Raw genomic sequence first — 26543 nt, forward strand, 5'->3', positions numbered from 1 at the left:
CTGGTCGCCGTCCGCCTCTCCCTGGCGGGCGGGCTGCGGGTCCCGGGGCTCCGTCCCGCCCCGCGGAGCCGGAGGACCGCGGCAGCACCGGAGCCGGGCCCGGGCCCGGCCCGGCCTCGCCGTCCGCGGCGCGGCGCCTTGGGCAAGCAGCCGCGCTCCGGGTTCCGGGCCCGAGCGGGGCCCGGGGCCCCAAGTCCCGCGTTCCCTCCCCACGCTGCCCGCTCCTGCCCGGGGCTCCGGCCGCGCTCCCCGCCGGGGCTCTGCCGGTGCCGCGGTCGGTGTCACGGAACGGGCGCCGGCGGCTCCGCGCGGACACCGAATAAAGGCTGGAAACCGCCGGCGGCGCTGGGGCTGCCCGGGCACTGCTGCCCGGCACGGTCTGCCCGGCTCCCGCAGTGCCCGCACCGGGGTCCCCGGCCCGTGAGCACCGTCGGGGAACGGCCCGCGGAGGGCAAGGGGCGCCTCGGCTCCCGGAGCCCCTTGTGCTCCTGGGAGCTCCCCGGGGGGAGCCCTGCCCGCCCCGGGAACGGCCGGGGGGCTCCAGGGCCGAGCCCGAACCCGCGGGGCTGGGGCTCCGCTGCCGGGCCCTGCAGCAGCGGCGGGGGCCGGCCCCCAGCCCCCAAACACGGCACCGGCTCTGCTCCCCAAGCCCGGCGGGGCCAGATGAGCCCCGCTTGGAGCCCCCAGAACCACAGCGCTGAGTCTCTGCTGCGGAGCCCAGCCCGGCAGGACTTAGGCTCGCCCTAAACCTGCCCCAGTGAGCCTGGCTCCCAGCCCCAGCAACGGGGGACTTGGGCTCTGTTCTCCAAGCACTAAAACACACGACTACTTAGGCTCTGTGTCCCAGCCCCAAAACGCAGGACTTGCTCAGCCCTCTCTTCAAGACCGCGAACTGCCCCCATGAGCCGGGTCTCACCCTCCCCAAGCGCAGGACTGACTGAGTCTCCCTTTCAGAAGCCCAGGATTGCCTGAGCGACCCTGGTTGGAAGCCCCACGAACACAAGACTCCGCTTTCAAGCCCCCACATTGGCCAAAGGAGCCTGGTTTTGAGCCCCGCCACGCAGGACTTAGTCTCCGCGGGAAGGGGCCCAGCTCAGCCGTGCCCGGTTCTGCCCCCCAAACCCCGTCGCTTGCCCTCCCTCGTCCTGAAGGGAGCCAGGCTTTTGCCCCCCTCGACCCTGTGTCCAAGCCTGGAAAACGCAGGACTTAGTCTCCGTTTCGAGCCCCAGGAGCCCGGTTTCAGGTCCTGAAGGCACCCGACTCCATCGCTGTTTCTGAGCCCCCAAAACCCAGGACTGGGTCTCCGTTTTCCAGCCCCCGAACTCGCCCGGCAGCTTTTTTCCCGGGCCCACAAAGGCCGGACTTGGGCTCTGCTGCCAAGCCCCGAAGACTTCTTAGTCTCCGGTTTTGAGCCCCTGCAGGAGCGTCAAGTCCCCACAACGCAGGGCTGACCGAGCCTCCCTTTTTCAGCCCGGAAAACACGGACTTTGGGGGGTTTAGCCTGCGTGCCCGGGTCTGAGCACGCGACTCGGTCCCCGAGCCCCCGACCCAGGCAGGTGAGCCTGCCTTTGAGCTGCGAAACCCCTCGGCTCCGGCTCCGCGCCCCCAAACCCCAGGAGCTCCTTTCCCTCCGGAGCCCCCCGAGCTGCTGCTCCGCCTCACCAGCCCAGGCCCTGCTGCGGGAAAACCCCACGCCTGGGCCCGGCTCCGAGCCCCCACACCACCCCCTCTGCCCGGGCTGAGCCCCAGGACAGGCCCGGAGCCGGGGGTCACCTCTCCCGACACCCACCGCTGCCCCCGGGCTGCTCGCCCAAAACCGGCCCGAGGTTCGCAGCCCCCCGAGCACCCGGCCGAGCCCCACCCCCCCGCCCCGCGTGTGAGGTCGGGACGGGCCCGGCAGCCCCGGCGGTGTCGGGCGGTGCTTGCGAACTGACCGGGGGGGGGCCCGTGTGGCCGCGGGCGGCTCGGGCGAGGACGGCGGGGCGCCGGGCTCCGGCCCTCCGGGCTTTATTCCCCGGCGCCGCGGCCCCGGCCCCGGGCCGAGCCCCCGCGCCTCACCTGGGCCCGCCGGGGGAGCCCGGCCCGGCCGCTGCCGCCCCGGGGCCGCGCCACCGGCAACGGGGAACGAGGAAAGGGGGAGACGGCGGCCGCCGGGCCAAATCTGCTCGGCCCCGCCCCGCGCCGGCGCCCTGCGGGCCCGCCCACTCCCTCGCCCCGCCCCGCCCACCTGTGCCGGCTCCGCCCCTGCCGCGCCCTGCGGACCCGCCCACTCCCCTCGCCCCGCCCCGCCCACCTGTGCCGGCCCCGCCCCGCGCACGCGCCCTGCGACTACACCCACTCCCCTCGCCCCGCCCACCTGTGCCGGCCCCGCCCCGCGACGGCACCCTGCGAACACGCCCACTCCCCTCGCCCCGCCCCACTCACCTGTGCCGGCCCCGCCCCGCGACGGCGCCCTGCGGACCCGCCCACTCCCCTCGCCCCGCCCCACCCACCTGTGCCGGCCCCGCCCCGCGACGGCGCCCTGCGGACCCGCCCACTCCCCTCGCCCCGCCCCACCCACCTGTGCCGGCCCCGCCCCGCGCACGCGCCCTGCGAAAACGCCCACTCCCCTCGCCCCGCCCACCCGTGCCGGCCCCGCCCCGCGCACGCGCCCTGCGAAAACGCCCACTCCCCTCGCCCCGCCCCACTCCGCCCCGCCCACCCGCGCCGGCCCCGCCCCGCGCACGCGCCCTGCGGACCCGCCCACTCCCCTCGCCCCGCCCCGCCACCCGTGCCGGCCCCGCCCCGCGCGCACGCCCCTGCGGCCGCCCACTCTCCCTCGCCCCGCCCACCCGTGCCGGCCCCGCCCCGCGCACGCGCCCTGCGAACACGCCCACTCCCCCCTCGCCCCGCCCCGCCCACCCGCGCGGCCCGCCCCGCGACGGCGCCCTGCGGCCCCGCCCACTCCCCTCGCCCGCCCCGCCCACCCGCGACGGCCCCGCCCCGCGACGGCGCCCTGCGGCCCGCCCACTCCCCTCGCCCCGCCCTCCCACCCGGGCCGGCTCCGCCCCGCGCACGCGCCCTGGGCTCCGCCCCGCCTTCTCGCCTCGCCCCGCCTCCCGCCCACGCCGGCCTTCCCGCCCACGCCCCGAATCAGGGCACGCCCCCGCGGCCGCACCCGCAGTCACGTGCCTCGGCGGCGGCAGGTGCGCGGCGGCCCCCGAGGCTTCAAAACCCCTCGCGGCCGCCAGGGGGCGCCGCCGTCGCGGGAACGGCGGCGGCGGGAGCGGGGTCCCGGTCCCGGTCCCGGGGCTGTGGCTGGCGGGGCCCCTGCCGCGCCCGGGGCCGCTTCCCCGCCACGCCCGGGTCCCGCCCGCGCCGGGGCCGAGCTGCTCCGGGGGCCGAGCCGACCCCGGCGCCTCCGGGCGTGCTCCGAGCCGGGGCCGCGCCCAGGGTGCCGCTCTGCCGGGCCCCGGCTGCAGCCGCGCCGGGCCCCGCTGTCCCGTCTCCCCGGGGCTCCTCCGGGGCCGCCCCGGGCGCGGTTCTCACGCGGTCTCGGCAATGGGCGGCCGCAGCCGGCAGGCGGGAACCGGGGGCGACGCCATCTCCCGGCCGCCCCGGGCGGCCTCGGGGTGCCGGGCCGGGGCCGGGCGAGGGAAACGGGGGCAAACCGGGAAAAACGGGGCAGAACCGGGGCCGCTTCCTTCCTTCTCTCTCCGCCCGCAGGCTCCGGGGCGGGAGCGGGGGGCACCGGCCGCTGCCCGGTAGGCGGCTGCCTGAAGCTCGAGTCCCCGCAGGCAGCGGGTGCTGCCCCGTCCCCTCCCGGGGCCGGACCCCCCGGCTTCTCGGTGGGGGGGGCCTCCGGCCGGGACCCACGGGGACCCTGGGCAGGCACCGGCGGCTGCGGCCCCCCGGGTTTCCCAGCGGCGGGAGCTGCCCTGCCTGCCCTGCCTCCCTCCTGCGCTGGGTTGGTTTCCCCCTGCCCCGCTGCGGGATCCCCCGTGGGGTGCCCGGCTGGGGCCCGGTGACTTTCCCGGCGGGTTTTTGGCTCCGACTCCTCGGGGGTCCCCTCTCGGGGGGTCCCGTGGCTGCAGCTCGGCCCGTGGGGCCGGGGGTCCCCGGCAGCTCCCAGAATTTCCACCACGGGATCAGCCCCGGCTCGAACCCTGAGCCGGCGACGGGCCGCGGGGGCTCCGCACGCCCCGTCTCCCAGCCGGGACCCGGGGCAGACGGGGACCCGGCGGGGCTGGGGGTCTCCCGGGGCGGGCCGGTGACCCCTCCTGCCGCCGGGCTCCCCTCCTCCCGGCAACAGGCGCCGGCTGGTTTTTTCTCCCCAGCTCTTGCCCGGAGCGGCTGCCGGCAGGACAGACCCCTCCGGCCTGGCGCCGGCTCTGCCGGAGCCGGGGAGAGCTCGGACCGGTGAGGGTGGCAGCTGCTGCTGCTGGGGGAACTGGTTTCCACTGGGGTGCAGCCTTCGGCCCTGCCCGCGTCATCCTCGCAGGCGCTTGCCACGGCGGGGCCCGGGGGCGGCTGCGGGCCCTGCGCGAAGCCCTGCTTTGACCGAAAACCCTTCTTTTTCAGCTCAAAGCGTGCTGTGGTGGGAGCAGAGGCCGCTGCAGGGACCCACGCCGGCTCCTGCAGCCCCGTGGGCGAGACGGTGGAGCCGGCCTGGCCGGGCACGGGCAGCGACGGCCATCCCGGTGCCAGGTGGCTGTGCCGACGCGTGGGGAAGGCTCATCCCGGTGCCCGGGCGAGGAGCACAGCCCCGAGGCGGTGAGCGCCGGGGGACACCGGCGGCGAGGACGTGCCCGGTGAGGTGAGTGCCCCGAGGCGGCGGCGGCGGCCGAGCGGAGCTGCGCGGTGGGAGCGGGGTGCTCGGCTCCCGGGGCCGGCTGTGCCGGCGGGGATCTCCGGTGCTGCGGGAGGGGCCGGGTCCCTGCAGGGTCCCCGGGGATGGAGGGGCAGGCGGGGGTCCTGTCCCCCGGCCAGGGAGCGGGGTGCCGGGGGCTGCCGTGCCCCGGAGCACCAGGACCGAGCGGGTGCGAGGGAGCCGGGCCTGGCCGCAGCTCAGGGAGCGGTTTTGTGCTCGGGGCACGATGGCTTTGCCCCTCGTCCTGCCGGCGGGGTGGCCGAGGGACGGGGAGAGTGGGTGCCGTCCCCGGCAGGGCTCCCCGTGGGGAAGGAGAGGTCCCGGCACCGGCAAGGCAGCACCGGTGGGTCGCTGCAGGTGCCGGTGGGAGCTCAGCACGGCAGGGCCGCAGCCTGTGCCCACTGGGCAGGTTGCCCCTGTGGCCCGTGGCTGTTTGTGGGTGCAGGAGGGGGCCTGGGGGGTCCGCGGGTCGGCGCCGCACGTTTGGGGGGCAGGAGCGGGCGCTGTCGGGGTCCGGCCCAGACCCCGCCGGCACTGGTGCGGTGCCGGCCCCAGCCCGGGGGTTGCTGGTTGTTGCTCTGTGCCACCGCTGCTGCTGCTGCTGCTGCTGTGTGGGGCTGAACCCCCCCCGGTTTCAGCCAGACCCTGGCTCTCGCCCGCTCTCCCGGGGAGAAAGGGGACGTCGCTGGGCTCCCGTCCCCGTCTCTCCCTCCCCTCCCGTCGCGGGTGCACGGCACCGGGGAGCCGCTGCCCCAAAGCGCCGGGCAGAGCCGCCCGTGCCCGGGAGGCAGCCGGGTTTGCAGGGGCGGCAGCAGCTCGGGGGCTCTGTGGGCACAGTCCTGACTGTCCCACGTCTCTCCCTGTGCAGGGACGGACGGACGGATGGACGGAGGACCCCAGCCACGCCGGGAGCTGGCGGAGCCCCCAGGAAGAAGCCGGGCTGCCTGCGCCCAGGCCGACGCTGCCGCCTGCCCCGCTCCTGGCTGGGGACAGCCCTGCCTCGCCCGGCCGGTGACGCCGCGGCTCCAGCTCAGTTGTTTGGGCCCCCGTTTGTTTTGGGTCCCGTTCCAGTTGCCGGTGCCGTCGGTTTGGTCGTGCGGGCTCCTGTCTGTTGCTGCTCCAGCTCGTGGACGGCTCCAGTTCCGTTTGCAGGCCCAGCTCAGCTTTGGTTCCTGTTCCAGCTCGTGGACGGCTCCGGCTCATTTCCATGCCCGCTTGCGGATGGTTCCAGCTCGAGTTTGGCTGCAGCTCCCGCTCCTCGCCACTTCCAGTTGGTCTGGCGGCTCCAGCTCGTGCTTGTTAAAACGATCTTGGCTTTTGGCAAGGTCGTAAATCAATCACTGTCTTCACTTGCATATGAATATTAAATGTCATAACCGCACACACGCTGCCTCATTAGTCTGTGTTTATTGCTCCATCCCCGTCCCGCCGGTTGTACACACCTCGAAGGAAGAGTGGGCGAAAAGCGCCTTTCCCCCAGAGACTATCTCAGACGTTGAATTCGGCCTGGTGCATGCCAGCCTCCCCGGCTGCGGGGACCAACGCGACCGGACCCCACCTCCGGCGGGGGCCCACGCACCCTGCCCACCCCCCTCCCACCCCCCAAGGCCCTCCTGCCCCCCAACACCCTCCCAACGCCCTCCCACCCTCCCGCTGCCCCCGCCACCCCGGCCCCGGGGTCTGACCCCAGCCAGAGCCGGCGGCTCCGCTCCCCAGCCCAAACCCGCAGGGCTCGGGCTCTGCTCCAGCCCCGAAGCCCCGGCACCGGCTCTCCAGGCCCCGAGCCCCCGGCCGAGCCCCACACCCCCCCAGCCCCGCGTGTGAGGTCGGGACGGGCCCGGCAGCCCCGGCGCTGTCGGGCGGTGCTTGCGAACTGGACGGGGGGGGGGCCCCGTGTGGCCGCGGGCGGCTCGGGCCAGGACGGGGGGCGCCGGGCTCCGGCCCTCCGGGCTTTATTCCCCGGCGCCCCGAGCCCCGCCGGCTCCGACGCGGGAGGAGACACCGGCAGCGCGGCCGCCCGGGCACCGCCGCTGGCCCGCCCGCCTCCGCCCCGACACCCCCCCGCTCGGCCGCGGCCCCTGCCCGCTTCCCGGCCCCGGGCCGAGCCCCCCGCGCCTCACCTGGGCCCGCCGGGGGAGCCCGGCCCGGCCCGGCCGCTGCCGCCCCGGGGCCGCGCCACCGGCACCGGCGAACGAGGAAAGGGGGGAGACGGCGGCCGCCGGGGCTCAAATCTGCTCGGCCCCGCCCCGCGCAGCCGCCCTGCGGACCCGCCCACTCCCCTCGCCCCGCCCCGCCCACCTGTGCCCGTCCCGCCTCGCGCACGCGCCCTGCGGACCCGCCCACTCGGACCCGCCCCGCGCACCTGGGCCCCGCCCCGCGCATGCGCCCTCGGGCCCCGCGCACCTGGGCCGGCCCCGCCCGCGCCCGCGCTCTGGGCTCCGCCCCGCCTTCTCGCCGCGCCCCGCCCCGCGCCCGCGCCTCCTCTTCCGCCGCCAGAACCGCGCCGCCACCGACCGGGGCGGACGTCGGTACCGGTGCGCCGGGCGGGACCCGTGGCTCGGGACGCGGGGAGGGAGCCCCCGGCCCGGGGGCTGCGCGGAGCCCGGGGCCGGTGAGGCCGGGCCGGGCTTGGGGCTGTGGACGGGGCCAGCGCCGGGTCTCGCGGGCGCGCGGAGCCGGCGGGGGGGTCCTGGTCGCCGTCCGCCTCTCCCTGGCGGGCGGGCTGCGGGTCCCGGGGCTCCGTCCCGCCCCGCGGAGCCGGAGGACCGCGGCAGCACCGGAGCCGGGCCCGGGCCCGGGCCCGGCCTCGCCGTCCGCGGCGCGGCGCCTTGGGCAGGAGCAGCCGCGCTCCGGGTTCCGGGCCCGAGCGGGGCCCGGGGCCCCAAGTCCCGCGTTCCCTCCCCACGCTGCCCGCTCCTGCCCGGGGCTCCGGCCGCGCTCCCCGCCGGGGCTCTGCCGGTGCCGCGGTCGGTGTCACGGAACGGGCGCCGGCGGCTCCGCGCGGACACCGAATAAAGGCTGGAAACCGCCGGCGGCGCTGGGGCTGCCCGGGCACTGTCTGCCCGGGCACGGTCTGCCCGGCTCCCGCAGTGCCCGCACCGGGGTCCCCGGCCCGTGAGCACCGTCGGGGAACGGCCCGCGGAGGGCAAGGGGCGCCTCGGCTCCCGGAGCCCCTTGTGCTCCCGGGAGCTCCCCGGGGGGAGCCCTGCCCGCCCCGGGAACGGCCGGGGGGGCTCCAGGGCCGAGCCCGAACCCGCGGGGCTGGGGCTCCGCTGCCGGGCCCTGCAGCAGCGGCGGGGGCCGGCCCCAGCCCCCAAACACGGCACCGGCTCTGCTCCCCAAGCCCGGCCGGGGCCAGATGAGCCCCGCTTGGAGCCCCCAGAACCACAGCGCTGAGTCTCTGCTGCGGAGCCCAGCCCGGCAGGACTTAGGCTCGCCCTAAACCTGCCCCAGTGAGCCTGGCTCCCAGCCCCAGCAACGGGGGACTTGGGCTCTGTTCTCCAAGCACTAAAACACACGACTACTTAGGCTCTGTGTCCCAGCCCCAAAACGCAGGACTTGCTCAGCCCTCTCTTCAAGACCGCGAACTGCCCCCATGAGCCGGGTCTCACCCTCCCCAAGCGCAGGACTGACTGAGTCTCCCTTTCAGAAGCCCAGGATTGCCTGAGCGACCCTGGTTGGAAGCCCCACGAACACAAGACTCCGCTTTCAAGCCCCCACATTGGCCAAAGGAGCCTGGTTTTGAGCCCCGCCACGCAGGACTTAGTCTCCGCGGGAAGGGGCCCAGCTCAGCCGTGCCCGGTTCTGCCCCCAAACCCCGTCGCTTGCCCTCCCTCGTCCTGAAGGGAGCCAGGCTTTTGCCCCCCTCGACCCCGTGTCCAAGCCTGGAAAACGCAGGACTTAGTCTCCGTTTCGAGCCCCAGGAGCCCGGTTTCAGGTCCTGAAGGCACCCGACTCCATCGCTGTTTCTGAGCCCCCAAAACCCAGGACTGGGTCTCCGTTTTCCAGCCCCCGAACTCGCCCGGCCAGCTTTTTTCCCGGCCCACAAAGGCCGGACTTGGGCTCTGCTGCCAAGCCCCGAAGACTTCTTAGTCTCCGGTTTTGAGCCCCTGCAGGAGTGTCCAAGTCCCCACAACGCAGGGCTGACCGAGCCTCCCTTTTTCAGCCCGGAAAACACGGACTTTGGGGGTTTAGCCTGCGTGCCCGGGTCTGAGCACGCGACTCGGTCCCCGAGCCCCCGACCCAGGCAGGTGAGCCTGCCTTTGAGCTGCGAAACCCCTCGGCTCCGGCTCCGCGCCCCCAAACCCCAGGAGCTCCTTTCCCTCCGGAGCCCCCCGAGCTGCTGCTCCGCCTCACCAGCCCAGGCCCTGCTGCGGGAAAACCCCACGCCTGGGCCCGGCTCCGAGCCCCCACACCACCCCCTCTGCCCGGGCTGAGCCCCAGGACAGGCCCGGAGCCGGGGGTCACCTCTCCCGACACCCACCGCTGCCCCGGGCTGCTCAGCCGCAAAACCGGCCCGAGGTTCGCAGCCCCCCGAGCACCCGGCCGAGCCCCCAGCCCCCCCCGCCCCGCGTGTGAGGTCGGGACGGGCCCGGCAGCCCCGGCGCTGTCGGGCGGTGCTTGCGAACTGACCGGGGGGGGGCCCGTGTGGCCGCGGGCGGCTCGGGCGAGGACGGCGGGGCGCCGGGCTCCGGCCCTCCGGGCTTTATTCCCCGGCGCCGCGGCCCCGGCCCCGGGCCGAGCCCCCCGCGCCTCACCTGGGCCCGCCGGGGGAGCCCGGCCCGGCCGCTGCCGCCCCGGGGCCGCGCCACCGGCACCGGGGAACGAGGAAAAGGGGGAGACGGCGGCCGCCGGGGCTCAAATCTGCTCGGCCCCGCCCCGCGCCGGCGCCCTGCGGGCCCGCCCCACTCCCCTCGCCCCGCCCCGCCCACCTGTGCCGGCTCCGCCCCATGCCGGCGCCCTGCGGACCCGCCCACTCCCCTCGCCCCGCCCCGCCCACCTGTGCCGGCTCCCGCCCCGCGCACGCGCCCTGCGACTACACCCACTCCCCTCGCCCCGCCCACCTGTGCCGGCCCCGCCCCGCGACGGCACCCTGCGAACACGCCCACTCCCCTCGCCCCGCCCCACTCACCTGTGCCGGCCCCGCCCCGCGACGGCGCCCTGCGGACCCGCCCACTCCCCTCGCCCCGCCCCACCCACCTGTGCCGGCCCGCCCCGCGACGGCGCCCTGCGGACCCGCCCACTCCCCTCGCCCCGCCCCACCCACCTGTGCCGGCCCCGCCCCGCGCACGCACCCTGCGAAAACGCCCACTCCCCTCGCCCCGCCCACCCGTGCCGGCCCCGCCCCGCGCACGCGCCCTGCGAAACACGCCCACTCCCCTCGCCCCGCCCCACTCCGCCCCGCCCACCCGCGCCGGCCCCGCCCCGCGCACGCACCCTGCGGACCCGCCCACTCCCCTCGCCCCGCCCCGCCCCCCGTGCCGGCCCCGCCCCGCGCACGCGCCCTGCGGCCCGCCCACTCTCCCTCGCCCCGCCCACCCGTGCCGGCCCCGCCCCGCGCACGCGCCCTGCGAACACGCCCACTCCCCCCTCGCCCCGCCCCACTCCGCCCCGCCCACCCGCGACGGCCCCGCCCCGCGACGGCGCCCTGCGCCCGCCCACTCCCTCGCCCCGCCCCGCCCACCCGCGACGGCCCCGCCCCGCGACGGCGCCCTGCGGCCCGCCCACTCCCCTCGCCCCGCCCTCCCACCCGGGCCGGCTCCGCCCCGCGCACGCGCCCTGGGCTCCGCCCCGCCTTCTCGCCTCGCCCCGCCTCCCGCCCACGCCGGCCTTCCCGCCCACGCCCCGAATCACGGCACGCCCCCGCGGCCGCACCCGCAGTCACGTGCCTCGGCGGCGGCAGGTGCGCGGCGGCCCCCGAGGCTTCAAAACCCCTCGCGGCCGCCAGGGGGCGCCGCCGTCGCGGGAACGGCGGCGGCGGGAGCGGGGTCCCGGTCCCGGTCCCGGGGCTGTGGCTGGCGGGGCCCCTGCCGCGCCCGGGGCCGCTTCCCCGCCACGCCCGGGTCCCGCCCGCGCCGGGGCCGAGCTGCTCCGGGGGCCGAGCCGACCCCGGCGCCTCCGGGCGTGCTCCGAGCCGGGGCCGCGCCCAGGGTGCCGCTCTGCCGGGCCCCGGCTGCAGCCGCGCCGGGCCCCGCTGTCCCGTCTCCCCGGGGCTCCTCCGGGGCCGCCCCGGGCGCGGTTCTCACGCGGTCTCGGCAATGGGCGGCCGCAGCCGGCAGGCGGGAACCGGGGGCGACGCCATCTCCCGGCCGCCCCGGGCGGCCTCGGGGTGCCGGGCCGGGGCCGGGCGAGGGAAACGGGGCAAACCGGGAAAAACGGGGCAGAACCGGGGCCGCTTCCTTCCTTCTCTCTCCGCCCGCAGGCTCCGGGGCGGGAGCGGGGGCACCGGCTGCTGCCCGGTAGGCGCTGCCTGAAGCTCGAGTCCCCGCAGGCAGCGGGTGCTGCCCCCGTCCCCTCCCGGGGCCGGACCCCCCGGCTCTCGGTGGGGGCTCCGGCCGGGACCCACGGGGGACCCTGGGCAGGCACCGGCCGGCTGCGGCCCCCCGGGTTTCCCAGCGGCGGGAGCTGCCCTGCCTGCCCTGCCCTGCCTGCGCTGGGTTGGTTTCCCCCTGCCCCGCTGCGGGATCCCCCGTGGGTGCCCGGCTGGGGCCCGGTGACTTTCCCGGCGGGTTTTGGCTCCGACTCTCGGGGGTCCCCTCTCGGGGGTCCCGTGGCTGCAGCTCGGCCCGTGGGGCCGGGGGTCCCCGGCAGCTCCCGATTTCCACCACGGGATCAGCCCCGGCTCGAACCCTGAGCCGGCGACCGGCCGCGGGGGCTCCGCACGCCCCGTCTCCCAGCCGGGACCCGGGGCAGACGGGGACCCGGCGGGGCTGGGGGTCTCCCGGGGCGGCCGGTGACCCCTCCTGCCGCCGGGCTCCCTCCTCCCGGCACAGGCGCCGGCTGGTTTTTTCTCCCCAGCTCTTGCCCGGAGCGGCTGCCGGCAGGACAGACCCCTCCGGCCTGGCGCCGGCTCTGCCGGAGCCGGGGAGAGCTCGGACCGGTGAGGGTGGCAGCTGCTGCTGCTGGGGGGAACTGGTTTCCACTGGGGTGCAGCCCTTCGGCCCTGCCCCGCGTCATCCTCGCAGGCGCTGCCACGGCGGGGCCCGGGGGCGGCTGCGGGCCCTGCGCGAAGCCCTGCTTTGACCGAAACCCTTCTTTTTCAGCTCAAAGCGTGCTGTGGCGGGAGCAGAGGCCGCTGCAGGGACCCACGCCGGCTCCTGCAGCCCCGTGGGCGAGACGGTGGAGCCGGCCTGGCCGGGCACGGGCAGCGACGGCCATCCCGGTGCCAGGTGGCTGTGCCGACGCGTGGGGAAGGCTCATCCCGGTGCCCGGGCGAGGAGCACAGCCCCGAGGCGGTGAGCGCCGGGGGACACCGGCGGCGAGGACGTGCCCGGTGAGGTGAGTGCCCCGAGGCGGCGGCGGCGGCCGAGCGGAGCTGCGCGGTGGGAGCGGGGTGCTCGGCTCCCGGGGCCGGCTGTGCCGGCGGGGATCTCCGGTGCTGCGGGAGGGGCCGGGTCCCTGCAGGGTCCCCGGGGATGGAGGGGCAGGCGGGGGTCCTGTCCCCGGCCAGGGGAGCGGGGTGCCGGGGGCTGCCGTGCCCCGGGAGCACCAGGACCGAGCGGGTGCGAGGGAGCCGGGCCTGGCCGCAGCTCAGGGAGCGGTTTTGTGCTCGGGGCACGATGGCTTTGCCCCTCGTCCTGCCGGCGGGGTGGCCGAGGGACGGGGAGAGTGGGTGCCGTCCCCCGGCAGGGCTCCCCGTGGGGAAGGAGAGGTCCCGGCACCGGCAAGGCAGCACCGGTGGGTCGCTGCAGGTGCCGGTGGGAGCTCAGCACGGCAGGGCCGCAGCCTGTGCCCACTGGGCAGGTTGCCCCTGTGGCCCGTGGCTGTTTGTGGGTGCAGGAGGGGGCCTGGGGGGTCCCGCGGGTCGGCGCCGCACGTTTGGGGGGGCAGGAGCGGGCGCTGTCGGGGTCCGGCCCAGACCCCGCCGGCACTGGTGCGGTGCTGGCCCCAGCCCCGGGGGTTGCTGGTTGTTGCTCTGTGCCACCGCTGCTGCTGCTGCTGCTGCTGTGTGGGGCTGAACCCCCCCGGTTCAGCCAGACCCTGGCTCTCGCCCGCTCTCCCGGGGAGAAAGGGGACGTCGCTGGGCTCCCGTCCCCGTCTCTCCCTCCCCTCCCGTCGCGGGTGCACGGCACCGGGGAGCCGCTGCCCAAAGCGCCGGGCAGAGCCGCCCGTGCCCGGGAGGCAGCCGGGTTTGCAGGGGCGGCAGCAGCTCGGGGGCTCTGTGGGCACAGTCTGACTGTCCCACGTCTCTCCCTGTGCAGGGACGGACGGACGGATGGACGGAGGACCCCAGCCACGCCGGGAGCTGCGGAGCCCCCAGGAAGAAGCCGGGCTGCCTGCGCCCAGGCCGACGCTGCCGCCTGCCCCGCTCCTGGCTGGGGACAGCCCTGCCTCGCCCGGCCGGTGACGCCGCGGCTCCAGCTCAGTTGTTTGGGCCCCCGTTTGTTTTGGGTCCCGTTCCAGTTGCCGGTGCCGTCGGTTTGGTCGTGCGGGCTCCTGTCTGTTGCTGCTCCAGCTCGTGGACGGCTCCAGTTCCGTTTGCAGGCCCAGCTCAGCTTTGGTTCCTGTTCCAGCTCGTGGACGGCTCCGGCTCATTTCCATGCCCGCTTGCGGATGGTTCCAGCTCGAGTTTGGCTGCAGCTCCCGCTCCTCGCCACTTCCAGTTGGTCTGCGGCTCCAGCTCGTGCTTGTTAAAACGATCTTGGCTTTTGGCAAGGTCGTAAATCAATCACTGTCTTCACTTGCATATGAATATTAAATGTCATAACCGCACACACGCTGCTCATTAGTCTGTGTTTATTGCTCCATCCCCGTCCCGCCGGTTGTACACACCTCGAAGGAAGAGTGGGCGAAAAGCGCCTTTCCCCCCAGAGACTATCTCAGACGTTGAATTCGGCCTGGTGCATGCCAGCCTCCCCTGGCTGCGGGGACCAACGCGACCGGACCCCCACCTCCGGCGGGGGCCCACGCACCCTGCCCACCCCCCTCCCACCCCCCCAAGGCCCTCCTGCCCCCCAACACCCTCCCAACGCCCTCCCACCCTCCCGCTGCCCCCGCCACCCCGGCCCCGGGGTCTGACCCCAGCCAGAGCCGGCGGGCTCCGCTCCCCAGCCCAAACCCGCAGGGCTCGGGCTCTGCTCCAGCCCCGAAGCCCCGGCACCGGCTCTCCAGGCCCCGAGCCCCCGGCCGAGCCCCACACCCCCCCAGCCCCGCGTGTGAGGTCGGGACGGGCCCGGCAGCCCCGGCGCTGTCGGGCGGTGCTTGCGAACTGGACGGGGGGGGGGGCCCCGTGTGGCCGCGGGCGGCTCGGGCCAGGACGGGGGGCGCCGGGCTCCGGCCCTCCGGGCTTTATTCCCCGGCGCCCCGAGCCCCGCCGGCTCCGACGCGGGAGGAGACACCGGCAGCGCGGCCGCCCGGGCACCGCCGCTGGCCCGCCCGCCTCCGCCCCGACACCCCCCCGCTCGGCCGCGGCCCCTGCCCCGCTTCCCGGCCCCGGGCCGAGCCCCCCGCGCCTCACCTGGGCCCGCCGGGGGAGCCCGGCCCGGCCCGGCCGCTGCCGCCCCGGGGCCGCGCCACCGGCACCGGGGAACGAGGAAAGGGGGGAGACGGCGGCCGCCGGGGCTCAAATCTGCTCGGCCCCGCCCCGCGCAGCCGCCCTGCGGACCCGCCCACTCCCCTCGCCCCGCCCCGCCCACCTGTGCCCGTCCCGCCTCGCGCACGCGCCCTGCGGACCCGCCCACTCGGACCCGCCCCGCGCACCTGGGCCCCGCCCCGCGCATGCGCCCTCGGGCCCCGCGCACCTGGGCCGGCCCCGCCCCGCGCCCGCGCTCTGGGCTCCGCCCCGCCTTCTCGCCGCGCCCCGCCCCGCCCGCGCCTCCTCTTCCGCCGCCAGAACCGCGCCGCCACCGACCGGGGCGGACGTCGGTACCGGTGCGCCGGGCGGGACCCGTGGCTCGGGACGCGGGGAGGGAGCCCCGGCCCGGGGGCTGCGCGGAGCCCGGGGCCGGTGAGGCCGGGCCGGGCTTGGGGCTGTGGACGGGGCCAGCGCCGGGTCTCGCGGGCGCGCGGAGCCGGCGGGGGGGTCCTGGTCGCCGTCCGCCTCTCCCTGGCGGGCGGGCTGCGGGTCCCGGGGCTCCGTCCCGCCCCGCGGAGCCGGAGGACCGCGGCAGCACCGGAGCCGGGCCCGGGCCCGGGCCCGGCCTCGCCGTCCGCGGCGCGGCGCCTTGGGCAGGAGCAGCCGCGCTCCGGGTTCCGGGCCCGAGCGGGGCCCGGGGCCCCAAGTCCCGCGTTCCCTCCCCACGCTGCCCGCTCCTGCCCGGGGCTCCGGCCGCGCTCCCCGCCGGGGCTCTGCCGGTGCCGCGGTCGGTGTCACGGAACGGGCGCCGGCGGCTCCGCGCGGACACCGAATAAAGGCTGGAAACCGCCGGCGGCGCTGGGGCTGCCCGGGCACTGTCTGCCCGGGCACGGTCTGCCCGGCTCCCGCAGTGCCCGCACCGGGGTCCCCGGCCCGTGAGCACCGTCGGGGAACGGCCCGCGGAGGGCAAGGGGCGCCTCGGCTCCCGGAGCCCCTTGTGCTCCCGGGAGCTCCCCGGGGGGGAGCCCTGCCCGCCCCGGGAACGGCCGGGGGGGCTCCAGGGCCGAGCCCGAACCCGCGGGGCTGGGGCTCCGCTGCCGGGCCCTGCAGCAGCGGCGGGGGCCGGCCCCCAGCCCCCAAACACGGCACCGGCTCTGCTCCCCAAGCCCGGCGGGGCCAGATGAGCCCCGCTTGGAGCCCCCAGAACCACAGCGCTGAGTCTCTGCTGCGGAGCCCAGCCCGGCAGGACTTAGGCTCGCCCTAAACCTGCCCCAGTGAGCCTGGCTCCCAGCCCCAGCAACGGGGGACTTGGGCTCTGTTCTCCAAGCACTAAAACACACGACTACTTAGGCTCTGTGTCCCAGCCCCAAAACGCAGGACTTGCTCAGCCCCTCTCTTCAAGACCGCGAACTGCCCCCATGAGCCGGGTCTCACCCTCCCCAAGCGCAGGACTGACTGAGTCTCCCTTTCAGAAGCCCAGGATTGCCTGAGCGACCCTGGTTGGAAGCCCCACGAACACAAGACTCCGCTTTCAAGCCCCCACATTGGCCAAAGGAGCCTGGTTTTGAGCCCCGCCACGCAGGACTTAGTCTCCGCGGGAAGGGGCCCAGCTCAGCCGTGCCCGGTTCTGCCCCCCAAACCCCGTCGCTTGCCCTCCCTCGTCCTGAAGGGAGCCAGGCTTTTGCCCCCCTCGACCCCGTGTCCAAGCCTGGAAAACGCAGGACTTAGTCTCCGTTTCGAGCCCCAGGAGCCCGGTTTCAGGTCCTGAAGGCACCCGACTCCATCGCTGTTTCTGAGCCCCCAAAACCCAGGACTGGGTCTCCGTTTTCCAGCCCCCGAACTCGCCGGCCAGCTTTTTTCCCGGGCCCACAAAGGCCGGACTTGGGCTCTGCTGCCAAGCCCCGAAGACTTCTTAGTCTCCGGTTTTGAGCCCCTGCAGGAGTGTCCAAGTCCCCACAACGCAGGGCTGACCGAGCCTCCCTTTTTCAGCCCGGAAAACACGGACTTTGGGGGGTTTAGCCTGCGTGCCCGGGTCTGAGCACGCGACTCGGTCCCCGAGCCCCCGACCCAGGCAGGTGAGCCTGCCTTTGAGCTGCGAAACCCCTCGGCTCCGGCTCCGCGCCCCCAAACCCCAGGAGCTCCTTTCCCTCCGGAGCCCCCCGAGCTGCTGCTCCGCCTCACCAGCCCAGGCCCTGCTGCGGGAAAACCCCACGCCTGGGCCCGGCTCCGAGCCCCCACACCACCCCCTCTGCCCGGGCTGAGCCCCAGGACAGGCCCGGAGCCGGGGGTCACCTCTCCCGACACCCACCGCTGCCCCCGGGCTGCTCAGGCCCGCAAAACCGGCCCGAGGTTCGCAGCCCCCCGAGCACCCGGCCGAGCCCCCCAGCCCCCCCCGCCCCGCGTGTGAGGTCGGGACGGGCCCGGCAGCCCCGGCGGCTGTCGGGCGGTGCTTGCGAACTGACCGGGGGGGGGGGCCCGTGTGGCCGCGGGCGGCTCGGGCGAGGACGGCGGGGCGCCGGGCTCCGGCCCTCCGGGCTTTATTCCCCGGCGCCGCGGCCCCGGCCCCGGGCCGAGCCCCCCGCGCCTCACCTGGGCCCGCCGGGGGAGCCCGGCCCGGCCGCTGCCGCCCCGGGGCCGCGCCACCGGCACCGGGGAACGAGGAAAAGGGGGAGACGGCGGCCGCCGGGGCTCAAATCTGCTCGGCCCCGCCCCGCGCCGGCGCCCTGCGGGCCCGCCCACTCCCCTCGCCCCGCCCCGCCCACCTGTGCCGGCTCCGCCCCATGCCGGCGCCCTGCGGACCCGCCCACTCCCTCGCCCCGCCCCGCCCACCTGTGCCGGCCCCGCCCCGCGCACGCGCCCTGCGACTACACCCACTCCCCTCGCCCCGCCCACCTGTGCCGGCCCCGCCCCGCGACGGCACCCTGCGAACACGCCCACTCCCCTCGCCCCGCCCCACTCACCTGTGCCGGCCCCGCCCCGCGACGGCGCCCTGCGGACCCGCCCACTCCCCTCGCCCCGCCCCACCCACCTGTGCCGGCCCCGCCCCGCGACGGCGCCCTGCGGACCCGCCCACTCCCCTCGCCCCGCCCCACCCACCTGTGCCGGCCCCGCCCCGCGCACGCGCCCTGCGAAAACGCCCACTCCCCTCGCCCCGCCCACCCGTGCCGGCCCCGCCCCGCGCACGCGCCCTGCGAAAACGCCCACTCCCCTCGCCCCGCCCCACTCCGCCCCGCCCACCCGCGCCGGCCCCGCCCCGCGCACGCACCCTGCGGACCCGCCCACTCCCCTCGCCCCGCCCCGCCACCCCGTGCCGGCCCCGCCCCGCGCACGCGCCCTGCGGCCCCGCCCACTCTCCCTCGCCCCGCCCACCCGTGCCGGCCCCGCCCCGCGCACGCGCCCTGCGAACACGCCCACTCCCCCCTCGCCCCGCCCCACTCCGCCCCGCCCCCCGCGACGGCCCCGCCCCGCGACGGCGCCCTGCGGCCCCGCCCACTCCCCTCGCCCCGCCCCGCCCACCCGCGACGGCCCCGCCCCGCGACGGCGCCCTGCGGCCCCGCCCACTCCCCTCGCCCCGCCCTCCCACCCGGGCCGGCTCCGCCCCGCGCACGCGCCCTGGGCTCCGCCCCGCCTTCTCGCCTCGCCCCGCCTCCCGCCCACGCCGGCCTTCCCGCCCACGCCCCGAATCACGGCACGCCCCGCGGCCGCACCCGCAGTCACGTGCCTCGGCGGCGGCAGGTGCGCGGCGGCCCCCGAGGCTTCAAAACCCCTCGCGGCCGCCAGGGGGCGCCGCCGTCGCGGGAACGGCGGCGGCGGGAGCGGGGTCCCGGTCCCGGTCCCGGTCCCGGGGCTGTGGCTGGCGGGGCCCCTGCCGCGCCCGGGGCCGCTTCCCCGCCACGCCCGGGTCCCGCCCGCGCCGGGGCCGAGCTGCTCCGGGGGCCGAGCCGACCCCGGCGCCTCCGGGCGTGCTCCGAGCCGGGGCCGCGCCCAGGGTGCCGCTCTGCCGGGCCCCGGCTGCAGCCGCGCCGGGCCCCGCTGTCCCGTCTCCCCGGGGCTCCTCCGGGGCCGCCCCGGGCGCGGTTCTCACGCGGTCTCGGCAATGGGCGGCCGCAGCCGGCAGGCGGGAACCGGGGGCGACGCCAGCTCCCGGCCGCCCCGGGCGGCCTCGGGGTGCCGGGCCGGGGCCGGGCGAGGGAAACGGGGCAAACCGGGAAAAACGGGGCAGAACCGGGGCCGCTTCCTTCCTTCTCTCTCCGCCCGCAGGCTCCGGGGCGGGAGCGGGGCACCGGCTGCTGCCCGGTAGGCGCTGCCTGAAGCTCGAGTCCCCGCAGGCAGCGGGTGCTGCCCCCGTCCCCTCCCGGGGCCGGACCCCCCGGCTCTCGGTGGGGGGCTCCGGCCGGGACCCACGGGGGACCCTGGGCAGGCACCGGCCGGCTGCGGCCCCCCGGGTTTCCCAGCGGCGGGAGCTGCCCTGCCTGCCCTGCCTGCGCTGGGTTGGTTTCCCCCTGCCCCGCTGCGGGATCCCCCGTGGGTGCCCGGCTGGGGCCCGGTGACTTTCCCGGCGGGTTTTGGCTCCGACTCTCGGGGGTCCCCTCTCGGGGGTCCCGTGGCTGCAGCTTGGCCCGTGGGGCCGGGGGTCCCCGGCAGCTCCCGATTTCCACCACGGGATCAGCCCCGGCTCGAACCCTGAGCCGGCGACCGGCCGCGGGGGCTCCGCACGCCCCGTCTCCCAGCCGGGACCCGGGGCAGACGGGGACCCGGCGGGGCTGGGGGTCTCCCGGGGCGGCCGGTGACCCCTCCTGCCGCCGGGCTCCCTCCTCCCGGCACAGGCGCCGGCTGGTTTTTTCTCCCCAGCTCTTGCCCGGAGCGGCTGCCGGCAGGACAGACCCCTCCGGCCTGGCGCCGGCTCTGCCGGAGCCGGGGAGAGCTCGGACCGGTGAGGGTGGCAGCTGCTGCTGCTGGGGGGAACTGGTTTCCACTGGGGTGCAGCCCTTCGGCCCTGCCCCGCGTCATCCTCGCAGGCGCTGCCACGGCGGGGCCCGGGGGCGGCTGCGGGCCCTGCGCGAAGCCCTGCTTTGACCGAAACCCTTCTTTTTCAGCTCAAAGCGTGCTGTGGCGGGAGCAGAGGCCGCTGCAGGGACCCACGCCGGCTCCTGCAGCCCCGTGGGCGAGACGGCGGAGCCGGCCTGGCCGGGCACGGGCAGCGACGGCCATCCCGGTGCCAGGTGGCTGTGCCGACGCGTGGGGAAGGCTCATCCCGGTGCCCGGGCGAGGAGCACAGCCCCGAGGCGGTGAGCGCCGGGGGACACCGGCGGCGAGGACGTGCCCGGTGAGGTGAGTGCCCCGAGGCGGCGGCGGCGGCCGAGCGGAGCTGCGCGGTGGGAGCGGGGTGCTCGGCTCCCGGGGCCGGCTGTGCCGGCGGGGATCTCCGGTGCTGCGGGAGGGGCCGGGTCCCTGCAGGGTCCCCGGGGATGGAGGGGCAGGCGGGGGTCCTGTCCCCGGCCAGGGGAGCGGGGTGCCGGGGGCTGCCGTGCCCCGGGAGCACCAGGACCGAGCGGGTGCGAGGGAGCCGGGCCTGGCCGCAGCTCAGGGAGCGGTTTTGTGCTCGGGGCACGATGGCTTTGCCCCTCGTCCTGCCGGCGGGGTGGCCGAGGGACGGGGAGAGTGGGTGCCGTCCCCCGGCAGGGCTCCCCGTGGGGAAGGAGAGGTCCCGGCACCGGCAAGGCAGCACCGGTGGGTCGCTGCAGGTGCCGGTGGGAGCTCAGCACGGCAGGGCCGCAGCCTGTGCCCACTGGGCAGGTTGCCCCTGTGGCCCGTGGCTGTTTGTGGGTGCAGGAGGGGGCCTGGGGGGTCCCGCGGGTCGGCGCCGCACGTTTGGGGGGGCAGGAGCGGGCGCTGTCGGGGTCCGGCCCAGACCCCGCCGGCACTGGTGCGGTGCCGGCCCCAGCCCCGGGGGTTGCTGGTTGTTGCTCTGTGCCACCGCTGCTGCTGCTGCTGCTGCTGCTGCTGTGTGGGGCTGGCCGGGGGGTTCAGCCAGACCCTGGCTCTCGCCCGCTCTCCCGGGGAGAAAGGGGACGTCGCTGGGCTCCCGTCCCCGTCTCTCCCTCCCCTCCCGTCGCGGGTGCACGGCACCGGGGAGCCGCTGCCCAAAGCGCCGGGCAGAGCCGCCCGTGCCCGGGAGGCAGCCGGGTTTGCAGGGGCGGCAGCAGCTCGGGGGCTCTGTGGGCACAGTCTGACTGTCCCACGTCTCTCCCTGTGCAGGGACGGACGGACGGATGGACGGAGGACCCCAGCCACGCCGGGAGCTGCGGAGCCCCCAGGAAGAAGCCGGGCTGCCTGCGCCCAGGCCGACGCTGCCGCCTGCCCCGCTCCTGGCTGGGGACAGCCCTGCCTCGCCCGGCCGGTGACGCCGCGGCTCCAGCTCAGTTGTTTGGGCCCCCGTTTGTTTTGGGTCCCGTTCCAGTTGCCGGTGCCGTCGGTTTGGTCGTGCGGGCTCCTGTCTGTTGCTGCTCCAGCTCGTGGACGGCTCCAGTTCCGTTTGCAGGCCCAGCTCAGCTTTGGTTCCTGTTCCAGCTCGTGGACGGCTCCGGCTCATTTCCATGCCCGCTTGCGGATGGTTCCAGCTCGAGTTTGGCTGCAGCTCCCGCTCCTCGCCACTTCCAGTTGGTCTGCGGCTCCAGCTCGTGCTTGTTAAAACGATCTTGGCTTTTGGCAAGGTCGTAAATCAATCACTGTCTTCACTTGCATATGAATATTAAATGTCATAACCGCACACACGCTGCCTCATTAGTCTGTGTTTATTGCTCCATCCCCGTCCCGCCGGTTGTACACACCTCGAAGGAAGAGTGGGCGAAAAGCGCCTTTCCCCCCAGAGACTATCTCAGACGTTGAATTCGGCCTGGTGCATGCCAGCCTCCCGGCTGCGGGGACCAACGCGACCGGACCCCCACCTCCGGCGGGGGCCCACGCACCCTGCCCACCCCCCTCCCACCCCCCCAAGGCCCTCCTGCCCCCCAACACCCTCCCAACGCCCTCCCACCCTCCCGCTGCCCCCGCCACCCCGGCCCCGGGGTCTGACCCCAGCCAGAGCCGGCGGGCTCCGCTCCCCAGCCCAAACCCGCAGGGCTCGGGCTCTGCTCCAGCCCCGAAGCCCCGGCACCGGCTCTCCAGGCCCGAGCCCCCGGCCGAGCCCCACACCCCCCCAGCCCCGCGTGTGAGGTCGGGACGGGCCCGGCAGCCCCGGCGCTGTCGGGCGGTGCTTGCGAACTGGACGGGGGGGGGGGCCCCGTGTGGCCGCGGGCGGCTCGGGCCAGGACGGGGGGCGCCGGGCTCCGGCCCTCCGGGCTTTATTCCCCGGCGCCCCGAGCCCCGCCGGCTCCGACGCGGGAGGAGACACCGGCAGCGCGGCCGCCCGGGCACCGCCGCTGGCCCGCCCGCCTCCGCCCCGACACCCCCCCGCTCGGCCGCGGCCCCTGCCCCGCTTCCCGGCCCCGGGCCGAGCCCCCCGCGCCTCACCTGGGCCCGCCGGGGAGCCCGGCCCGGCCCGGCCCGGCCGCTGCCGCCCCGGGGCCGCGCCACCGGCACCGGGAACGAGGAAAGGGGGGAGACGGCGGCCGCCGGGGCTCAAATCTGCTCGGCCCCGCCCCGCGCAGCCGCCCTGCGGACCCGCCCACTCCCCTCGCCCCGCCCCGCCCACCTGTGCCCGTCCCGCCTCGCGCACGCGCCCTGCGGACCCGCCCACTCGGACCCGCCCCGCGCACCTGGGCCCCGCCCCGCGCATGCGCCCTCGGGCCCCGCGCACCTGGGCCGGCCCCGCCCCGCGCCCGCGCTCTGGGCTCCGCCCCGCCTTCTCGCCGCGCCCCGCCCCGCGCCCGCGCCTCCTCTTCCGCCGCCAGAACCGCGCCGCCACCGACCGGGGCGGACGTCGGTACCGGTGCGCCGGGCGGGACCCGTGGCTCGGGACGCGGGGAGGGAGCCCCGGCCCGGGGGCTGCGCGGAGCCCGGGGCCGGTGAGGCCGGGCCGGGCTTGGGGCTGTGGACGGGGCCAGCGCCGGGTCTCGCGGGCGCGCGGAGCCGGCGGGGGGGTCCTGGTCGCCGTCCGCCTCTCCCTGGCGGGCGGGCTGCGGGTCCCGGGGCTCCGTCCCGCCCCGCGGAGCCGGAGGACCGCGGCAGCACCGGAGCCGGGCCCGGGCCCGGGCCCGGCCTCGCCGTCCGCGGCGCGGCGCCTTGGGCAGGAGCAGCCGCGCTCCGGGTTCCGGGCCCGAGCGGGGCCCGGGGCCCCAAGTCCCGCGTTCCCTCCCCACGCTGCCCGCTCCTGCCCGGGGCTCCGGCCGCGCTCCCCGCCGGGGCTCTGCCGGTGCCGCGGTCGGTGTCACGGAACGGGCGCCGGCGGCTCCGCGCGGACACCGAATAAAGGCTGGAAACCGCCGGCGGCGCTGGGGCTGCCCGGGCACTGTCTGCCCGGGCACGGTCTGCCCGGCTCCCGCAGTGCCCGCACCGGGGTCCCCGGCCCGTGAGCACCGTCGGGGAACGGCCCGCGGAGGGCAAGGGGCGCCTCGGCTCCCGGAGCCCCTTGTGCTCCCGGGAGCTCCCCGGGGGGAGCCCTGCCCGCCCCGGGAACGGCCGGGGGGCTCCAGGGCCGAGCCCGAACCCGCGGGGCTGGGGCTCCGCTGCCGGGCCCTGCAGCAGCGGCGGGGGCCGGCCCCCAGCCCCCAAACACGGCACCGGCTCTGCTCCCCAAGCCCGGCGGGGCCAGATGAGCCCCGCTTGGAGCCCCCAGAACCACAGCGCTGAGTCTCTGCTGCGGAGCCCAGCCCGGCAGGACTTAGGCTCGCCCTAAACCTGCCCCAGTGAGCCTGGCTCCCAGCCCCAGCAACGGGGGACTTGGGCTCTGTTCTCCAAGCACTAAAACACACGACTACTTAGGCTCTGTGTCCCAGCCCCAAAACGCAGGACTTGCTCAGCCCCTCTCTTCAAGACCGCGAACTGCCCCCATGAGCCGGGTCTCACCCTCCCCAAGCGCAGGACTGACTGAGTCTCCCTTTCAGAAGCCCAGGATTGCCTGAGCGACCCTGGTTGGAAGCCCCACGAACACAAGACTCCGCTTTCAAGCCCCCACATTGGCCAAAGGAGCCTGGTTTTGAGCCCCGCCACGCAGGACTTAGTCTCCGCGGGAAGGGGCCCAGCTCAGCCGTGCCCGGTTCTGCCCCCCAAACCCCGTCGCTTGCCCTCCCTCGTCCTGAAGGGAGCCAGGCTTTTGCCCCCCTCGACCCCGTGTCCAAGCCTGGAAAACGCAGGACTTAGTCTCCGTTTCGAGCCCCAGGAGCCCGGTTTCAGGTCCTGAAGGCACCCGACTCCATCGCTGTTTCTGAGCCCCCAAAACCCAGGACTGGGTCTCCGTTTTCCAGCCCCCGAACTCGCCCGGCCAGCTTTTTTCCCGGGCCCACAAAGGCCGGACTTGGGCTCTGCTGCCAAGCCCCGAAGACTTCTTAGTCTCCGGTTTTGAGCCCCTGCAGGAGCGTCCAAGGCCCCACAACACAGGGCTGACCGAGCCTCCCTTTTTCAGCCCGGAAAACACGGACTTTGGGGGGTTTAGCCTGCGTGCCCGGGTCTGACCACGCGACTCGGTCCCCGAGCCCCCGACCCAGGCAGGTGAGCCTGCCTTTGAGCTGCGAAACCCCTCGGCTCCGGCTCCGCGCCCCCAAACCCCAGGGGTTCCTTTCCCTCCGGAGCCCCCCGAGCTGCTGCTCCGCCTCACCAGCCCAGGCCCTGCTGCGGGAAAACCCCACGCCTGGGCCCGGCTCCGAGCCCCCACACCACCCCCTCTGCCCGGGCTGAGCCCCAGGACAGGCCCGGAGCCGGGGGTCACCTCTCCCGACACCCACCGCTGCCCCCGGGCTGCTCAGCCGCAAAACCGGCCCGAGGTTCGCAGCCCCCCGAGCACCCGGCCGAGCCCCCCAGCCCCCCCCGCCCCGCGTGTGAGGTCGGGACGGGCCCGGCAGCCCCGGCGGTGTCGGGCGGTGCTTGCGAACTGACCGGGGGGGGGCCCGTGTGGCCGCGGGCGGCTCGGGCGAGGACGGCGGGGCGCCGGGCTCCGGCCCTCCGGGCTTTATTCCCCGGCGCCGCGGCCCCGGCCCCGGGCCGAGCCCCCGCGCCTCACCTGGGCCCGCCGGGGGAGCCCGACCCGGCCACTGCCGCCCCGGGGCCGCGCCACCGGCACCGGCGAACGAGGAAAGGGGGGAGACGGCGGCCGCCGGGGCTCAAATCTGCTCGGCTCCGCCCCGCGCCGGCGCCCTGCGGGCCCGCCCACTCCCCTCGCCCCGCCCCACCCACCTGTGCCGGCTCCGCCCCGCGCCGGCGCCCTGCGGGCCCGCCCACTCCCTCGCCCCGCCCCGCCCACCTGTGCCGGCTCCGCCCCGCGCCGGCCGCCCTGCGGACCCGCCCACTCCCCTCGCCCCGCCCGCCCACCTGTGCCGGCTCCGCCCCGCGCCGCGCCCTGCGACCCCCCCCCTCCCCCGCCCCGCCCCCTGTGCCGGCCCGCCCCGCGCACGCGCCCTGCGGCCCCGCCCACTCCCCTCGCCCCGCCCCGCCCCGCTGTGCCGGCCCCGCCCCGCGCCGGCGCCCTGGGACCCGCCCACTCCCCTCGCCCCGCCCCGCCCACCTGTGCCGGCTCCGCCCCGCTGCCGGCGCCCTGCGGCCCCGCCCACTCCCCTCGCCCCGCCCCGCCCACCTGTGCCGGCCCCGCCCCGCGCACGCGCCCTGCGACACACCCACTCCCCTCGCCCCGCCCACCCGTGCCGGCCCCGCCCCGCGCACGCGCCCTGCGGCCCCGCCCACTCCCCCCCGCCCCCGCCCCCCGCCCCGCCACGCGCCCCCGCCCCGCCCCCCGGCCGGCCCGCCCCGCGCCGCGCCCCGCCCACTCCCCTCGCCCCGCCCACTCCGCCCCGCCCCCCCCCCGCGCCCCCCCCCCCCCCCCCCCCCCCCCCCCCCCCCCCCCCCCCCGCGCGGCGCCCTGCGAACACGCCCACTCCCCTCGCCCCGCCCCGCCCACCCGTGCCGGCCCGCCCCGCGACGGCGCCCTGCGAACACGCCCACTCCCCTCGCCCCGCCCCGCCCGTGCCGGCTCCGCCCCGCGCACGCGCCCTGCGGACCCGCCCACTCCCCTCGCCCCGCCCTCCCACCCGGGCCGGCTCCGCCCCGCGCACGCGCCCTGGGCTCCGCCCCGCCTTCTCGCCTCGCCCCGCCTCCCGCCCACGCCGGCCTTCCCGCCCACGCCCCGAATCAGGGCACGCCCCCGCGGCCGCACCCGCAGTCACGTGCCTCGGCGGCGGCAGGTGCGCGGCGGCCCCCGAGGCTTCAAAACCCCTCGCGGCCGCCAGGGGGCGCCGCCGTCGCGGGAACGGCGGCGGCGGGAGCGGGGTCCCGGTCCCGGTCCCGGTCCCGGTCCCGGTCCCGGTCCCGGTCCCGGGGCTGTGGCTGGCGGGGCCCCTGCCGCGCCCGGGGCCGCTTCCCCGCCACGCCCGGGTCCCGCCCGCGCCGGGGCCGAGCTGCTCCGGGGGCCGAGCCGACCCCGGCGCCTCCGGGCGTGCTCCGAGCCGGGGCCGCGCCCAGGGTGCCGCTCTGCCGGGCCCCGGCTGCAGCCGCGCCGGGCCCCGCTGTCCCGTCTCCCCGGGGCTCCTCCGGGGCCGCCCCGGGCGCGGTTCTCACGCGGTCTCGGCAATGGGCGGCCGCAGCCGGCAGGCGGGAACCGGGGGCGACGCCATCTCCCGGCCGCCCCGGGCGGCCTCGGGGTGCCGGGCCGGGGCCGGGCGAGGGAAACGGGGCAAACCGGGAAAAACGGGGCAGAACCGGGGCCGCTTCCTTCCTTCTCTCTCCGCCCGCAGGCTCCGGGGCGGGAGCGGGGGCACCGGCCGCTGCCCGGTAGGCGCTGCCTGAAGCTCGAGTCCCCGCAGGCAGCGGGTGCTG

General features: G+C 77.4%; 1 protein-coding gene across 1 annotated transcript; it reads left to right on the top strand.

Annotated features, from left to right (window-relative positions):
* The first annotated feature begins 3540 nt into the window (after window positions 1-3540).
* On the top strand, window positions 3541-21379 carry LOC127029126 (translation initiation factor IF-2-like). Its single transcript, XM_050914770.1, has 4 exons — window positions 3541-3561; window positions 4317-4398; window positions 19679-19913; window positions 20841-21379. The coding sequence occupies exons 1-4, from the start codon at window positions 3541-3543 to the stop codon at window positions 21271-21273; spliced, it is 771 nt and encodes a 256-aa protein (XP_050770727.1). The 3' UTR covers window positions 21274-21379.
* Window positions 21380-26543: the final 5164 nt, after the last annotated feature.

This window comes from Gymnogyps californianus, unplaced genomic scaffold (assembly GCF_018139145.2).
Source record: "Gymnogyps californianus isolate 813 unplaced genomic scaffold, ASM1813914v2 HiC_scaffold_81, whole genome shotgun sequence".
Classification (NCBI taxonomy): domain Eukaryota; kingdom Metazoa; phylum Chordata; class Aves; order Accipitriformes; family Cathartidae; genus Gymnogyps; species Gymnogyps californianus.

Bases quoted from the DNA above. Each gene is read 5' to 3' on its own strand.
- LOC127029126 (XM_050914770.1), top strand. From the start codon at position 3,541: ATGGGCGGCCGCAGCCGGCAG. The intron at 3,562-4,316 runs GCGGGAACCGGG...TTTTCTCCCCAG, and splicing joins TGGGCGGCCGCAGCCGGCAG to CTCTTGCCCGGAGCGGCTGC. The intron at 19,914-20,840 runs GTGAGTGCCCCG...CTCCCTGTGCAG, and splicing joins GCGAGGACGTGCCCGGTGAG to GGACGGACGGACGGATGGAC.